Consider the following 17,665-nt stretch of genomic DNA (forward strand, 5'->3'; position numbering starts at 1 on the left):
TTAAATGACGCCACCCGTAAGGACCATTTTCCTCTTCCCTTCATAGATCAAATTCTTGAGAGATTAACGGGTCATGAGTTTTATTGGATTTTTGGATGGGTATTCGGGGTATAACCAGATTATGATTGCGTCTGAGGATCAAGAGAAAACTAATTTCACTTGTTCTTATGGTACTTTTGCATATAAACAGATGTCGTTTGGATTGTGTAACTGATAGTGTTGTTTTGTTTGCATATTTTAGTGTCATTTTGTTAGTGTTTTGCATGCATTCATGTGTCTTTGTTAATGTTTTAATTTAGTTTCGTTTTATGCCATGCATTTAGCTAGATAACATATTCCCGGTTCAATGTGTAGGAAATGCCATACTTTGATGAAGAAGTCGGATTTGTTCCAGTGGGCTCAATCGTGCATACTCGTAGGATCGAGCGCGTTCATGAAAGAAGCAAGGCAGTAGGCTCCCCACTTCCCATGCGCTCGATCCTGGAAACTCATAGGATCGAGCGGAAGAATTAATTTTTCAAGGCAGTAAGATCGCAACAAATGACGCGCTCGATCGCACCAACTCATAGGATCGAGCGCGGCCAAGGAAATTTCAAGACAGAAGGTTGCCCAGATTAGCCGCGCTCGATCTCACCAACTCATAGGATTGAGCGCGAAAGTTTGATCGGAAAAGAATTTGTAATTTTGGAAACTCTTTTATTTTAGACTCTAGTCTTTTATTAAGTCTATTATTCCATTTTGGAGGGATTAACATATCTATTCTGGACGTCTGGGAACGGGGAGAAACGTATTGGCGGCTAGGTTTCTTCTTTTATTTTCTTAGATTTAATTTTCTTTCATGAATTTTTTTAGAAAATTCATGAATCGTTGTGGCTAAGTTTTAGTACTTAGTTGAGGAAGACGAACCCTAGAGTTATTTTATTTGTGAGATTCAGTTTTCTATTGTTTAATTCCAAATTGCGTATCAAGAGTTGTTTTGGATTGATTGTCATGCTTGTATGTGAAATTTTAGGATTGATCACCTTAGGATTTTGCTATAAAGTCCATTGCTAAATTAAAACTCAAATCCGTAATTCTTTGAATCATCTGATTTTTGAAGCAACTATGATTAATATTTTCTGCTGTTGAATTTGTTAAATCGTAGGAACAACAACTGACTAGATTAAATACAATCGTTGGTATTATGTTGTCTAGATTCATCAGTTTTACTCATTTGAATGTTATCGTGGATTTAAATCTAATCGCTTGTATTGGGTTAATTTATGGGGTAAGGGTTAACTTATAACGTTGGTGTCTAGTTAACTAAAATTAAGGTGAAACAGGAATTAAATTTTCAATGATGAATATTCAATGTGAATTAATTATTTTTAGGGAATCGATGATCGAATAAATAATTTCAAGGGTGTAGTCGATCGATACCAAGTCTCGTTAGTTTATTGATCGTTCTTATTTTAATTTTTGCTTAGTAGTTTTTTAAAATTAAAAAAACCCCCTTTTATTATTTTCAATATTTTAAGAACACTATTTAAATTTCACTTTTCTCGTGGGAACGATCCCTACTCACACTACTGCATTATTTGTTTATCTGATTGAGTCGGGTAATTTGGGCGTGACACGATTTAGCGTTACCAAATTTTGGCGTCGTTGTCGGGGAAGGCGTTTAATTTATTTGTGTTTTTGTTTTTATTTATTTATTTTTTAACCGTTTTTTTTCTATTTTTGCAAGATTTGTTGTTGTGTAATACTTCGAGATGTCAAATCGACAAGTGGCCTTTGATCGAAACTCGAAAGCGTCGACATCCCAGAATCCAGGACCTCCCTCTTTCTTTGGTTTACAATGCTGTTGCCATGTTAGCTAGTGGATCTTCTTACTCGAATAGTCATCGCTCCACCAAGAACTTGGCCACCGCGGAGCGTGCAATCAATTCTTTACAGCACTTGTGGAGTAAACGTCAGAGGTTGTTTGACAACAAAAAGCAGTAAAGTTTCCAATTATTAAGCTGTCATGAAGTGGGGAAGGAAGGTTTCTTTGGTGCCAGAGTCATCCCATTCAAGATTATCCCACCATTCCTTGTTGCAGTAGACTGTTGGTAATTCAGAGACATTGCTAGCTTTGAGTGGAAGCTTTCTCAACTTTGAACTGTTTATGATGGCAATATTCTTCAGGCTAGGAAAAAAGATGGCTCTTTGGGAGATACTCCTCAGTTTGGGGACATCTCGGATTGACATGATTCTCAGGCTTGGAAACGCGTGCAAGTAATCCTCCTCCCTCACTTCATCCTCACTTATCACTTCTTCCATCTCTTCGCAATAAAATATGTAGATAATTTCAAGATTTGGCAGCTGTAGGATCCAAGAAACGTTTTTCAACTTGTGGCAATACGAAATGTTCAGACATCGAAGATTTTGAAGACATCCGGGATTCACCTTATTTCTCCATACCGATGTGAGGTTAGGAAGGCCATTTAAAGCAAGAATCTCTAGACTTGGTAACCAACTATGTGCTGCTGCTACCGCTTCGTTGATCTCCAAGTATCTCAGTTTCCAACAATTGTTGATGCTAAGCCTGCGTAACTGATCCGAGTCTCCAGGATATGATGATATGGGTAAATATTTTAAACCTTCACACTCCTTGATGTACAAATACTGTATACGCTGTTGCAAAAACTTGCTATGTGACAGACTACTTAATGTAGATAATTCAGACACCGTGATCCCCAGGGAGACGAGATCTGTGAGGCATTCTAAGTCTGTGAATCTCACTTCAAGTGAACTGAAATCTTGCTCGTCCCAACGAGAGTAACTGTAATACAAATTCAAGGCCCTTAATTGACAAAGCCCTGATATTACTTCACGTGGGATAGTTCTGAGGTATGGATTGCGTTGAATATTCAAATGCCTCAGATTAGTCAGACATCCCAACTCTTTTGGTAATGTATTTATCTTAGTTCCTGATAAATCAAGATGCCGAAGCTCAACCAATTTGCAGATACATTTTGGAAGCTCTCGGATGCTGGTGAATGATAAGTCCAAGACCTTGAGAACCGGCATGCATTGGAAAAACCCGTAAGAGATTTTGCTCAGACCTTTGTTCCATTGGAGCAGTAATGTAGATAGGTTGGGACAACTTGGTGATCCAGTTAATGTGGCGATTTCGTTATCTAGTAACGAAATTCTCTCTGCTCGTTTCCAGTTATCAACAGAAGGTGCTTCCAAGAGTCCTTCACTGGCCCGCATCAAGATTTTTGTTCCGGGATTTGAATGTTCAGACACAATCCACAAGGCAAAACTTCGAACAACATCATGCATCTTTACTTGTGATTCTTCTTCACCAGTTTCCAAGAAGCAGGCAACTTTCAGAGATCCTATAATGGCATGTCCCATGATTTCGACATTTCTATCCTGTAAGCTATCTAAAAATCCTTCCCCAGCCCAATATTCAATAAGCTGTTCTTTCTCAACACAGTAGATTTCAGGAAATAAAGAACAATATAACACACAAGATCTTAATATATCATTGTCAAGGTTGTCGTAACTGAATTTTAGAAGTGTAAAAACGTCTTCCATACCTCGCACTTCTGATGGTGACTTGTATAGAACTTCTACGGCATAGATCCATTCCTCTTTTGTTCTTTTGTTGGCCATTGCCCTTCCCATGCTCACAATAGCAAGGGGAAGACCTCCACATTTTCTGACAATGGTCTTAGCAAGATTAAATATCGGCGGTGAGTTTATGATCTCATTTCCACCAACCTTCTCCTGAAATAGAAGCCAAGATTCCCGCTCATTCAAGAAATCCACTTTGAGCTTGAAGTTTGCATCCATATAACTGCACACTTCCATCGAGCGTGTAGTGAAAACCATTTTGCTTCCATTTTCTTGATTGGGAACAGGGATACCAATCTTGTCGAGATCAAGGCCTTCCCAAACATCATCTAGGAGCAACAAAAATTTCTTCCTCCTCATGACATTGTATATTCTCGAGGCTCGCAAGTCTTGAAACTGAGTTTCATCCCAAGACAATCCTAACCGCACTCCAATCGCCTGTTGAATCTTCTCAATCACATAATCTTTCGATACCACAGCCCAGATGACCACTTCAAAATCATGACCCAAGGTCAGAAATCCATTGTTTATGCTCTTCAGCAGAGTTGTTTTTCCAACGCCTCCCATCCCATAAATTCCAATGGTTCCAACATTCTCCTGTCTAAGAAGTTTCCGGACTTTCTCCAACATCAATTCAAGCCCCACAGCTGGACGGCTCGGTATCTCCACTACAGGGACAAGAAGCAATCCATCTGCCAAGTTTACTTCCAATTTTCCCTTTCCCTTGAGATCATTGACTAACAATATCGCATCTGCGATTTTCTTGCCAATCCCACGTCCCAAATAACAGTCTGTGTAGCAACATCGTATACACTGCCTCTTCTTCTGCTCCATATCCTCTCTGATGATTCTTACTTCATTTTCCACTCTGTCGACTCTAGCCAGCCACCCTTTGACCTGGTTAGTGCATGTTAATCCTAGCAACTCCGCTCTATCAACCTCCTTTTTCAGGTCGTCCCTCACATCAAAAAGTTCCTCAAGTGAAGCTTCAAGAGAATCAATATTCTGATCCACATTTGCAGCTATATCTATTTTTTTGAAAAGGTAATCAGCCAAACAACTCAGAAGTGATAACAATGGTGTAACAAAATCCATTAAAATTCGACTCTTGTTTTCCGATTGGGGTGATTTACAGGATAACAGAGCAAGATAAATGGACAGCTTTGTGCCAGAACTTAATAGCATTATTCATTTGACCTGAAACTTTCTTGGTCCTCCTACTGGGAAGCTTCCTTATCTCCCATCACTCACTCTTCAAAGACTTTTATTTGATTTTGACCCATTTGTGGTAGACTATAGAACTATAATAATCAAGCAAATAAATAATAAAGAGACGACATTTGACTTGGTTTTGATTCATATAAAAGTCCGCAAGCAAAAAAAATTTACCAAGATTTTGATATGTAACGCAACTGTCACAACCCACAGCTCGTTCGGTGAATAGAGGAAGAAGACACTCAAGGGAGAAAAAAAATAACCCAAAGCGCAAATCTTTAAGAAATATTTGGGGGTGATCGCAAAATTCTTTTTTCTTGAAGGCTTATATTGCAATTTATTTCCAACTGACTGGGGTTTTGCTTTTTGCGGCGGCGCGAGAGGAGTTTAGAAAGACGAGAAATGGGAGTTGAACGAATGGACTGCAGGAACTGGGACGAAGACGCTTACAGAGAAAGCATTTTAGGGGAGAGAGAATCCCTTACCCGGACCATTTTCCGTGCCACATTTGCTCCAAACGCTAACCCTAATCCCAATTCCGATCACATCGCCACCGCCTCCAGCGACGGCTCCATTGCCTCTTACTCCATTTCCTCCTGCTTGGTATGATCATTTCTAGTTAATATCTGGGACTACTTCGTTCTATAGTCGTGATAAATGCAGTTTGTACTCTCACACTCCATGTGAATTTTGATTTGTACTTCGTTCTTACAGTAAAATATGCAATCTTTGTTTGTTGGCAGGCGTATGGTTGCGGGACCACAAGGGGTGAAAAGTAAGTATACATCACTATGTGTTGGAAGCTATAATATAATTGGTGCTGTTACTGGTCTATGTTAACTATAATGTTACTGGCTTTGATTCATTCTCGAGTTTTAAGTGTTGGAAATTTTGGTGAATGGGTCTCTGTTTTGTGAAGATGGTTGACAGCAGAACCAAATTTTTTGACTCAAGGGCATGATGGACCTGCCTATGATGTTAAATTTTACGGTGAAGATGATGATTCTTTGCTATTGAGGTACTAGTTGCTTCTCTTCATTGTGACTGTTTTCTTGTGATTTCACATTCATTTTTTTTGGCTTGAAATAATATTGCTTGTACAATTAAGTCTGTGTTTTGAAACGCACCTGGTTTAATATTTTGATTCATCATGTTACCAAATCGTATGCTGGTAGATGGCGGGTTGAGAATTTTGGTGAAATTTGCTTCCATTTTGGTGTTTTATATCGATGGCATTTGAATATGTTTGTTGATTTTGGAATGTATAATCTAGTTGTGGTGATGATGGCCGAGTACGAGGGTGGAAATGGAAAGAAATTATGGGAAGTGAAGCTTCTACACAAGGTAATTTTTCTATTAGAGTGGGTATCAACTCAAAGAATATTTTGAGATTATTTGATTTTCCTTGAATGAAGCTTTGTATGAACCTTGTTTTTTGGGCCTTTTTTGGGAAATTTTAATTGCTTTAGGTTGTTACCGGTGCATGGAAATCACGACTACATTGTTCTAGAAAAGAGGATGCTTCTTTTTTATGAACTGGGGGAGGGTTTTGTTATAACTGGGTCTCAAACCTGAGTTTGTCCCCAACTTGAATCCTTGAGTCGGATGGGCTATAAGACATTGACAGAAAAGGTGAAGCTTTGAAATATTGGAAATGTCGTAAAGTTGCTTTTTTTAGTGCCAATCTAGTAAGCCTGCCTAAACTTTTTACATTGTTGTGGAGCCCATCAGAGACAAGTTTCAGCTTTGAAGTGATAGATTTTTAACATAATTAAGGTAATGCTTTAGAGGTTGCATACACTACCTAAGAAGTTCATACCTGTGGTATTTAAAGATAATCTGAAACCTGGGTGTATTTTAATGCAACATCAGTCCAACTTTTTATGAATTTTAGTTTTTCTTATACTCAATTTTTGGTTTTATTAGACTTTTTTTAGGATTTAAGCCCTTGCATTTTGCATGTATGTGGATGTGCTTTTTTCCAATTTTATTGCTAAATTTTATTTTTGTTTTGTTTTTAATAAAAGAAACATCCAAACTCAATTATTATGTGTTTAACTCGATGCTCATTTTATTTTGCAGGAGGCAAGTTAAAGCCAGTGCTCGATTTGGTGAATCCTCAACATAAGTTAGTGGTTTTATTTTTATTGAGTTAGAGAATGACAACGTTAGCTTACAAAAGCCTTTTCTTTTTGTATTTGGTCCACATAATAATTTTGAGTTAGATGCATGTAGGGACTTGTAAAATGTTGTGGGTTTCGTGATTGTGACATGTTTTCCACAAATTTAAAAGATATGAATATGAATATAAGCAATGATCTCCCAGCCTGTTTCTGTGGTATCTATACAACTTTGAGAACTCACTCATTTCCCAGTAAAGATGGTCTTTATGGCCTTATTAATTAACAGCACCAAGAACACATTCATCTGGCATTTCATAATAACAAGACTTATGTCCACTTGCTTTCTAATTCTCACCTTCTATTTCAATATGGTAGAACCAGTGCAGTTTGAACGTCAACTTTTGTTTCTGTATCTTTCGGTTCTGTTTTGACTGTGTGTTGGATACATAAGCCTTGGTTTTTTCTCTTTTCTTATTTGTTATTTCCCACCTATGGTGCTTCATATCTCAGAGGTCCTTGGGGTGCACTCTCTCCTATTCCAGAGAACAATGCTGTGGCAGTTGATCGTCAGGTTTATGTTGTTTTAACTGTTTTTATTTCAAGTTAGCTGCTGTTAGATTTATTTCATGGAAAGTATAATTATCGAAATTTACAAGTGTTTGACATGTTGAGATTGGAGCACATGGTTTCTCTAGAGTCTGGACTAATGTGATTTTTTTGTCATTCTGGATTCGTGACCAAAACATATTGAATGATGGGCAAGATTGAACATTCTTTTCTCATCTAAGTTTATTATTTGGTTTAGTTAGATACTTCTCTTGAACTTCCCAATCATTTTTGGATACCCTGAAACATTTTCACCTTTTCTTTTTTATCTTCCACAATTTCAGTAACAATACCGTCTTCTTTTGTCATCTATCTTACCTGCATTGTTATCCTATAAGCAGTATGGAGTTCATAGGATTTCCTGCCTAGGGTTTTTTTTTCTTGCAGCTATGTGGGAAGGAACTTGTGCAGTAGGAAATGGCACCTACATGATTTATTGCCCTTTTTCAGATACAAGATGAATGATTAAGAAGAGTGAACTGCAGCAATGTGCATAAGTTTCTGATATTGAAAGAGTTTACATTCATTGCTCTACAAATTTGCTTTCTAACTTTTGGGGGAGAGAACTGTTAACTTGCCAGGCACTATCAGTCCTTTCTCTCAATTTGAGAAATCATATTATACCTCCCTTTGTCAGTCGTTCATCATCATATCATGTTCTGCTTATGGTAACGTGGAATTTTCATGATTATCTCTAGAGGGGATCCATCTATGCAGCTGCCGGTGATTCTCGTGCTTATTGCTGGGATGTGGTATGTCTCACTGTGCTGCCCCAATATGTGTGACATGATTTTACTACCCTTCAACATAGAGAAAATAGTAAGTGAATAATTGGAATGGCCAACATCCTTGATCAAGTTTTTGTTCAATGATCAGGAGAAGTGTGAGGTTAAGACGGTCTTCAAAGGGCACTCAAACTATCTACACTGCATTGCTGCGTGCAAGTTGAGCAATCAGGTCATTAATTTCTTATTTTTCCATGAACAATCTAAAACCAAAAACTCATTTTGCTAGTTTGCTTTCAGCTTTCCTCCGGCTTATTTTGCCTTGTTTGGGTTATTTTTGTTTGAACTTGAATTTACAGAAGAAAATTGAGACCTGAAATTATGCTCCCAGGGACCCAAAGAAAAAACTATGAGTAGATCACCAAGAAAGCCAATAGAATGCCACTTTAGCTTTTATACGGAAGACTAGCTGCCACTCTTGAATAGGGGCTTCCCTTAAAGCTACTTCATATAAGCTGTATGGTTAACTAAAGACGCCATCCGAAAAAGATACACAGATCTGTTAATACAAGAATCAGAAAATCTTTTCCTGTTCCGCTTTGGGGGAGAAAAGGAGGAAATAAAAATGAAAATCACATGAACTGTAAAGCATATAAATATTTACGTGCAAAATACAAGCTCTGTAATACAAAATCACGTAAAAGGAGTCAGCAGCTGAGGCTGAGAGATTTGTACAAACTGAAGTTCTGTAAAGAACATTTTCTTTTATTTCATCCTCTTATACCTGCTATTTTTTGTTCTGTTTCAGATCATAACTGGTTCAGAAGATGGCACTGCACGAATATGGGGTACTAAATTTACTCTACAACCAGGACATGATGATATGAATTTATTAGGAAATGAACATCTATTCTGCATGTTCCTTCTGGTTCCTGCCAATTATATACGAGTTGAGTATTCATTTTGTATTACCGATGTGTGGCTTGATTGAATTTTGTGATCTGGTGTAGATTGCACAGCTGGGAAGTGCATCCAAATAATCGATCCCACACCAGATAAGAAATCAAACACATCTTATCCTTGTGTTAGTTGCATTGCTATTGATTCTAGCGAGAGCTGGTTGGTAAGACATTATGCTTTAAATTTTACAATGCTTGAAATTTCTTCATTTGCACGACTAACCTATCCTTTCTGATTCTATTTTAAAGAGCTGAAAATGGTAATATTTTATATTAAATTGATGAAGTTTATTCATAGTCAGTCTTAGTTTATTCTAATGGCACTGATGATTTTATTACTCTGTGCTACTTTGTTCTGGCTTGAAGTCTTGACTTCTCCATATATCTGTATTGTCACAGGCTTGTGGAAAGGGCCGATCTTTATCACTCTGGAATCTTCCTGCTCGTGAATGCGTTTTTAGCACAACAACTCACTCTTGTATTCAAGATGTTCTATTTGATAATAATCAAGTGAGTTCTGGCATATTTTATTTTATCAACACATTATTTCTTCCTTGTCTGTTAGGTTCAAGTTCTTATCTCTGTGTGTTATGGATGGTTTTTCAAAAACCATCAGGTCCAACTATTTAGATCTCCCTCAATAGCGTAAATGATGTTTGGGTAAACGTTAAAACTTGTGATAGAACAGTGATATGTTCTTTTTACTGTCCACTATTTGGGCATTGTGCTTTAAACACTTCCTTTTGTGTCATGCAATTCTTTCTGGGCCATCTTATCTCTCACATCCGATGTTATTTCAGCAGATTTTAGCTGTTGGAGCAGATCCATTACTCACCAGATATAACTTAAATGGAGAAATTCTTTCACAGATTCAATGTGCTCCTCAATCTGTATTTTCCATTTCTCTGCATCCTTCCGGAGTAAGTTCTTTTATATTCACCACTTTCATGCAATATTTTGAACCTCGTCAGTTAGCCAGTAGTAACTGTTGTATTCCATTGGACAATTTCATCTTTAGCTTAAACATTTAACACAAATCATAACCTCGTCAAAAAAGCATTCAGTGATTCTCTTATCTCTATTGGGAGAATAAAAGAATACCAACCTAACCAAATAATAGTTGTTTTGGCAATTGAACTGAAGTTATGTTTGAGAAGCAGAACTCCAACCGACCCATTGATTTGTATATATGGATATTATAAGTAATACAAAAACATCTATATTTTTGCTGTCTCTAGTTGAACACACATCAATTCACCTCAATCATCGTGTGTTACGCATGTTTTTTTCCAGGTTACAGCTGTATCTGGTTATGGAGCTCTTGTAGACATCATTTCGCAATTCGGAAGCCACTCGTGTACATTCCGTTGCAGAAGCATATAAGTTAACTTGTCAAAATACTTCATGCTCGTGGCTGGCACTTGGAACTTTCGCCCCAGTTACAAAGAGCAGATTTTCAAAGGCAATGAATTCAAGTCTGGTCCCATGTTGTGTTACCTTGTAGCTTGCACTTCATCATATGGTGTAGCAGTATGGCTCTGCTCAAGTTGCTGCTACACTTGGATGCTGAGTTATTGTATTAGTAGGACTTCAGGACATAACTAATCCTTGTAGTAGCATCCGATGCTCAAGGCCATCGATTTTAAGCCAAAATGTTAAATTATGTCAGATTTCACAGTAATTTTACCTCTTATATAGTTAGTTTGTTGCTAGTTTTAGTGCATTGCCCTAGCGGTCGATCCAATGACATACAATTGAAACATATGATTTTCATGTGGGCCAGTGCAATGGACAACGTGAAAAATCGGATATGGATCATTGTATACCATAGGTTGAAAACTTGAGGTATCGAATGGAATAAATCTGTTTTTCTCTAGAATGGCATGGTGGGGTCCCACATTTTGATACATGTACCTGACCGTAGTATCGTTGATAAAGAGAGATGACACGGGAAATGTTATGATCCACCTGGTGAAATTCACTTCATAGATCTACACCATTCATTAGGCATTCGGCCCCAAAAAATGTGTAGGTCTTGCGTCCAATTCATGGTTGACTACCTGATCTGATCCCAATGCCCACCCTGTTTAAAAAAAATTAAGAGAAAATCAAGTTTACAATGGATTCATTGTAAGGGTAATACACATGTGATTCAATGTTTTATGAATCGGATGGGACGCAACAAATTTGAATTTACTCAGAATATGATTTGAAATACACGTTTGCTATTGCAAGCCAAAATCCTCACTAGAGGACATAGTAACTTCACTTGTATATCTTCTCAAAAAAAAAAAAATTAACTAGTATACAATAGAGAGAAGTAAGCCTAATAAAGAACAATTGGGGTATTCGGCATCTTAAACTCTGAAGTTGTCATCAGGATTTTACCCAACCATTTCATGAATAGTTTCTTTATCTCCAATGAAAAAGCTTCGTGATGGAATCTTGTAGAATTGAAGGGATCTTTGAAAACGGTCCTGGAGTATAACAGCATAGCTGAAAAGTAGAAAACCAAGCCATTTCCTAACCTGCTCAAACATATGAATGATGCTTGCGACGATCTTTCTCCCTCTCCCTTGATGAATACGAAGAATTATGGTAGTCGCGATCTGGGTAAAAAATTATTTTTCATAAATTTAAGATAAAATTTATTGTACAGACTGTTCTATGGACTGTGTGTGACTTAGGTTTCAAAACATTCAAAACCAAAAAATTACAGATATACCTCTGGATGAGATATGTTTAGACTTCTCCAGGCGTCCTGCTGATACAATCAGAAAAAACTAATCAAATTTGAAAAACATAGGTGTGTGGACAAATGTACTGATGCCAGCAGAATGCCAGATATCAAGACTCAAGAGTGTAACATAAAATCCTCACCAGAATCCTTTCTCCCGTCCCTGGAACGATGACCTTTTTCCTTCCCTTTATCTCGGTCTCTTTCAGTGTCTTCCCGCCCACGTTCCCTATCAGATTCCCGCCCTCTATCATAGTCTCTGTTTTTAGTTCTCTCCTTTTCCCGTTCTCTCTCCCTTTCTCTTTCCCTCTCCCTGTCCCTGCCTCTTTCTCTCTCCTTGTTCCTTTCTCCACCAGTTTCTGTTCTATGATCAGGCATCAATTTTGAATCAGGTTCTTCTCTTGATTCTTCCTCAATAGGCATGCCTTTAGATTCATCATCACTTCTCTTTGACTCCTTCAATTTGTCAAGAGCAGCTTTAACTGTTTCATCCTTGCCAACTTCCAGACTAATAGAATTGGAAGACGCCTTTACAGTACCAGCACCTTCATTAGTGGTTGTTCCCACCAAGGAGCCATCCTGCAGAAAAACAATGAACAAAATATTAAGGCCGCAAATTGACATTAGCGGGAATAAATGAGCCAATGTTTGAGAGATGCTGGCCGATACGTCTCAATGTGTCAAGCAGCATACGTGAGAGATCGGGGAAATAGACCGGGAACCAAATCAAACCATAAAGCAATTCACCTGGAGAATAGTAATTACCTTCGAAACCGACTGATTTGGTGAATCCCATGATCGATTAGATGTAGCAAAAGAACCCCCTTCTTTACACACAGGAATATATTGGGCCTTTGGCAGGCTGTATAAGTGAGCCAGCACTTTGCAAACCTCATCTATCCCTGATTTGTCTGCATCAAATGCTTTCCACCATGGAGGATTCTCAGGTAGTGGTACTTGAAATCTACGGGCTGCAGCATACACAACACCACAGGCCACAACCTCACTCTTAAATCTCACACACAGAGTCGAGCGCAAACTGTTTGTTGTCCACACACACAAAAAAACAAAAACAAAAAAGAAAGAGGATTGTTAAAAGGGGTGAAAATTTTAACACGAGGATAATATGAAGAATAAAACAAGGATCTTGTCAGACACACAATATCAGTTATATGAAAAAACTTGATACTTCCTCCACCAAGCAAGAAGAAATGGAGCATTTTTTAATGATAACCCTGCACATTTTACATCTAACTGCAAATCACAGAATCATACTAACGTTGAATCATATTTCCAACTAAGCCATAAACAAGAGCTTCTAATGTTCCAGGAAATCATGCCAGTCATAGCATAGCAATAATATAGGCTTAAAGAACCATTAAATCATATGTAATGCTTGTGTAACTAGAAAGAAAACTTTGCCTGTCATTTGCAAGATTCCAAGCTTCTTGTCTCAGTTCTGGGGGAGTTTCCAGTGTAGCAAGGTAACTAGATATAAATTTATGAGGATGCTCCACATGGCAGATGAATCCCATCTCCTTCAAAAGATGTCTTTCCGTTCGGATCAAATGCGCTTTTAGATCCACATATTTCTGTTAAAGAAGAAAAAACAAGCCTGCATTTCACACACTCTGCTTTAAAGTCGAGTCAAGTGTTCTCTGAAAATCCTACACGTGTGATCCACTTTCATTCAAATAAAGGCATAACTTCACATCTCAAAATACTGTTATTGGACAATTACGCGGTGTCTCTTCATTTTTTCCCCATTGTTAATACACTTATTACATTTTCCAACAGACGTTACATGGCCAGTTTACCACACATCATATCAACTTTGAAAATTCAAAATCAGAACCTATATGAGAATCTCATTAAGAATACTGCAAGAACCTTCTTAAAATTTCACATTGAAAGTCAGCAGAAAGCACACCTAAACCTACCCGAATAATCCACGAGATGGTAGAGATACTTGCAGACTGAACTAAAAATTATATCACAAGTCCAAGAGCAAATAGTGAAACTAAAAGCTACCTTAGAAGAAGTATCCAGATGCTCTATTGGTAAGTTTTCCCTCCTACATTCCATCCTGTGGAAAACAATAAGAACCTGCCTCGCTTTCCGCGGACTTTCTTCAAGTTTTGAAGCAAGCCAAACACAACTAGCGGCAACCCTCTAAAAAAGAAATCAAATCTGGTCCACATAAGCATAGTACACAGAATGACGAAATGCAAGTGCATTGCTACATAAGGAAAAAGGGAAGTACGATGAAATAAAAGAGACCTTCACGTTGAACCGGGCAAATGATTTCTTGCAGTAGAAGCGATGAAATAGGACCTGTGCAGTGGCCATAACAGCTTGAGGCCTGAGAATCATATAGATAAGGAGATACATAATCTGAAAAAAGTAAATAGTATGATACTATCTAGGAAGGATGTGAATTAAGTCAAATATCCCCACAACGAAATAGGTGCTGAAGCGCAAATAAGTAAGAGATTCACGTAGTAAGGATACAATCTAAGCAAAATGCCACTTTCTTGTACGAGGTCACAACCATAGATTCTAAGCGTAGTTTCAGTGGCCTCGTCAATTCCATCTTTTCTAGACGGTGAGTTCCTTAGCTGCTCTTCCGTCAAATAAAATGTATCAATCGCGGTGTAAATCATATTCTTCTTTGAGCAAGTATATGAATCCTCGATAAAACTGCAACCAAATACAAGAAATTCAGCAAGTAACGCTCGAAAACTCCACTACCGACAGAGTACGTCAGGAAATTTGAAATTCAATCTTTTTAAAAGCACCAGTGATTCTGTTCCACAATAATACCTCCAACTAACCTGAACTTTCAAAAAGAAATCCAATACATATAGTGAAAACAAAACCAAATTAATCACCGCCCCACAAACAACAGCCTTACCTGTGGAGTGTGTGGAGAACGAACAAGGAGAATATACTTCACACGCAAAGACAACAACTTTATTTCCGGTGAGAAGCACGGCAGCGTTCAGAGACCGGAGGAGTATTTTCGTTCTTGGATCAAGAATTACCGATAAATTAGGGCAACATAATACGAATTTGGGAATTGGGGGGATTTTGGTTTTTGGGTATCCCCTGCTACATAAGAACATAAATGAAACAAATAAATATTTAATATAATACTAGTAAAAATACACACACTATGCGCGTGTGGTCAATATAATATAAATCAAATTCATTTCAATTTCTTTCTAACATAGAAGAAGTGGGTGTAGTTATTAATAATTTGTAGAATGCAGTTTTCAAAATGCAAGACAGTTTTTTTATTTTTGTTTTTCACCTATTTTTACCATTTTTTCTATGTAAATATATTAAATTTTAAATAACTATCAAGGATTAAATAGTAAATATATTTTGGTGTCATCAAAACGTACCAAAACGGTTTTTAAAAGTGGCCGACGTTCTATAAGATAGTAAGATAACACATATATTTATTTATTTTTTAAACAAAATATTAAACAAATTTGATTTTATTTCTGTCCAGAAGAAGGGATCATGCAACTGTTGTTACTAATTAATGGCGTAAATTTTATTTCTTCTTTTGTATGATGATAATATAATATATTATTTTTTATGATGATAATAAATATATTATCATTGTATTAGTAAATATTTTGTATATAAAAAAATTAGAAATAATATTTTGTAAAATTCTGATAAATAATGTTCTTGTCATATATACCGTACATTGGTGCACATGTATACATTTACAATATACTTTATATTTTTCTATATTTTAATATTTATACAAAAGAAATACATTTTTAAACTTATTTTGTTTTGTTTTTTGTTTTTAATATTAAAAAATATTATACAATGAAGATCCCACGGTTACATATTAGATTTAAATTACTAACCAACCTCAAAATCACTTCTAAAAAGAGTTCTTTAAATTTGAGATGATTTTGTAACTTCAAAATTAACTCTAATACAATAATACAATATAGTAAGATATATGTAATTGTGGCCCCTAAGGGGGTGTCCAAGTTGGTGGAGTAGGTGAACTCTTGGCTATAGGTCATGCGTTCGATTCCCCTGCCAATACTTTCTTGGACTAGTCTATCATACAGGGCTTGCCTAGTGTGGTTTACCTGACTAGCGTAGTTTGCAGGCTATTGCATTAGTTCGAAGGTTTACCCAGAGCACACCGAAAGGTAGCGGTTGCGTATTCCCACTTCATACAAAAGATATATGTAATTGTGTCTATAATTTTTCTTGCATATATAGCATAACTCTTTCTTATTTGGATTCTATCATTTGAAAATAAAAGGATAATTTTTATAAAAATACATTGTTCAAATCAGACATAATAGAAACATAAATATAAATATATAATATTATATAATCTACCTAAAATACAATATTTTGCAAATCTAAACTATTAAATATGAATTGGCCAATGCTACAAATAATTATGATACAGAAGTAATTAAATATCCGGGTCAAAAAAAAAAAGTAATTAAATATAAATTTAATTTTACTCGTTGAAAGTTTGCCGAAATTCTGATCAAAATTATCTACACCATGAAAAAATCACAATACAATGAAGAAGTAATTATAATTTTAAATAAGATTTCACAAAATCAATTTGAAGATGGTTGGACACAAATTTGTGTCTGTGCATTTACTGTCCTAAGAAATGTTCTCGGGATGTCCTAAGACTCCTCAAAACTAGAATCAGAAACAGGGGCGGATCCACCATAGGGCGAAGGTGGGTCATGCACCCCAAAAATTTTGAATTTTTTTTTTGGTATATATGTTTATATATATTTATTTTTAAAAACATCATATATATAAATATTTTGCCGCATTGTTAAATGAATATTCTGTATGGCTTATTGGTAAGCCGTTTTTTGAAATTCGAACCTGAAATGAAATGTCCAAGTCCGAGTCTCAATCCCAACCTTTCCTTTCCCTTTTACCTTTTTTATATTAAAATATTTTTTTTATTGAAATATGTAAATTATTGTTCGTTTTCTATATATATATTTATATATATATTTTTTCATTTTCAATCTAATAAAAATTTAATATTTTTTTTATTGAAATATGTAAATTATTGTTCGTTTTCTATATATATATATTTATATATATATTTTTTCATTTTCAATCTAATAAAAAAATTGAGCTATTCATCCTGAAAAGTGAAAATTTATATTCTTTTAATAAATGATTTAAATTATTTATTTATTTAAATCTTTTAAACTCTTTCTCTAAAATTATATAAAATAAAAAATTGTAATTATGAGGTTGAAGATATCAAGAAACCAAATAATTAAGGTGCTCTTCCTTAATACATAGTATAAATAAGTAAATTTGATTTTATTTATATATTTTTTCATATTTTTTTTAACTCACCATTATAGCCAGAATAAAATGATAAATAACTTTTAAATTTGTTTTATATTATTTTAGAAATGACAAATAAAAATGTTAAAAATTATTGAAAAATAAAAATATAATATTTATATATATACTAAATATATTATATTATTTTGTACTCACGCAGTACATGTGTATGATTATCCTAATCTTTACTATTTTATAATACTTTTCCCCCTTTTAATAACTACTTTGGTCTGATTTTGATGACACCAATATTAAATTTAAAAATTTAACCTCACGTACTTTGAGTCTGTGACACGTGTTTGCCCCCTAACA

The 17,665-nt window shown here is 35.9% G+C and overlaps 3 protein-coding genes across 8 annotated transcripts; 1 reads left to right on the forward strand and 2 right to left on the reverse strand.

The window, feature by feature from the left end:
* Nucleotides 1–1,494: 1,494 nt before the first annotated feature.
* On the reverse strand, nucleotides 1,495–4,832 carry LOC140890640 (disease resistance protein RPS2). Its single transcript, XM_073298570.1, has one exon. The coding sequence runs from the start codon at nucleotides 4,789–4,791 to the stop codon at nucleotides 1,996–1,998; it is 2,796 nt and encodes a 931-aa protein (XP_073154671.1). The 5' UTR covers nucleotides 4,792–4,832; the 3' UTR covers nucleotides 1,495–1,995.
* A 149-nt stretch (nucleotides 4,833–4,981) lies between these two features.
* LOC140890643 (THO complex subunit 6) lies at nucleotides 4,982–10,927 on the forward strand. 3 transcript variants are annotated; one of them, XM_073298577.1, is made up of 14 exons: nucleotides 4,982–5,116; nucleotides 5,213–5,424; nucleotides 5,565–5,596; nucleotides 5,741–5,839; nucleotides 6,095–6,165; nucleotides 6,904–6,949; nucleotides 7,455–7,515; nucleotides 8,249–8,302; nucleotides 8,427–8,507; nucleotides 9,084–9,123; nucleotides 9,286–9,398; nucleotides 9,634–9,744; nucleotides 10,035–10,154; nucleotides 10,528–10,927. In XM_073298577.1, the coding sequence occupies exons 2-14, from the start codon at nucleotides 5,224–5,226 to the stop codon at nucleotides 10,615–10,617; spliced, it is 1,119 nt and encodes a 372-aa protein (XP_073154678.1). In that variant the 5' UTR covers nucleotides 4,982–5,116; nucleotides 5,213–5,223; the 3' UTR covers nucleotides 10,618–10,927. The 3 variants fall into 3 exon arrangements, with proteins under 3 accessions (XP_073154678.1, XP_073154676.1, XP_073154679.1); XM_073298575.1 differs by having other exon boundaries at nucleotides 5,007–5,424; XM_073298578.1 differs by having other exon boundaries at nucleotides 5,007–5,424; nucleotides 10,038–10,154.
* A 140-nt stretch (nucleotides 10,928–11,067) lies between these two features.
* Nucleotides 11,068–15,066, reverse strand: LOC140890641 (cyclin-L1-1). 4 transcript variants are annotated; one of them, XM_073298574.1, is made up of 10 exons: nucleotides 14,886–15,066; nucleotides 14,483–14,671; nucleotides 14,252–14,333; nucleotides 14,003–14,143; nucleotides 13,394–13,563; nucleotides 12,737–13,010; nucleotides 12,115–12,550; nucleotides 11,960–11,995; nucleotides 11,763–11,843; nucleotides 11,068–11,317 (listed from the first exon to the last, which is right to left on the reverse strand). In XM_073298574.1, exons 2-9 carry the CDS (start codon nucleotides 14,632–14,634, stop codon nucleotides 11,767–11,769), a joined length of 1,368 nt encoding a protein of 455 aa, XP_073154675.1. In that variant the 5' UTR covers nucleotides 14,635–14,671; nucleotides 14,886–15,066; the 3' UTR covers nucleotides 11,068–11,317; nucleotides 11,763–11,766. The 4 variants fall into 4 exon arrangements, with proteins under 4 accessions (XP_073154675.1, XP_073154673.1, XP_073154674.1 ...); XM_073298572.1 differs by having other exon boundaries at nucleotides 11,960–11,998; XM_073298573.1 differs by lacking the exon at nucleotides 11,068–11,317 and having other exon boundaries at nucleotides 11,635–11,843.
* Nucleotides 15,067–17,665: the final 2,599 nt, after the last annotated feature.

Source organism: Henckelia pumila, chromosome 3 (genome assembly GCF_033568475.1).
Source record: "Henckelia pumila isolate YLH828 chromosome 3, ASM3356847v2, whole genome shotgun sequence".
NCBI lineage: Eukaryota > Viridiplantae > Streptophyta > Magnoliopsida > Lamiales > Gesneriaceae > Henckelia > Henckelia pumila.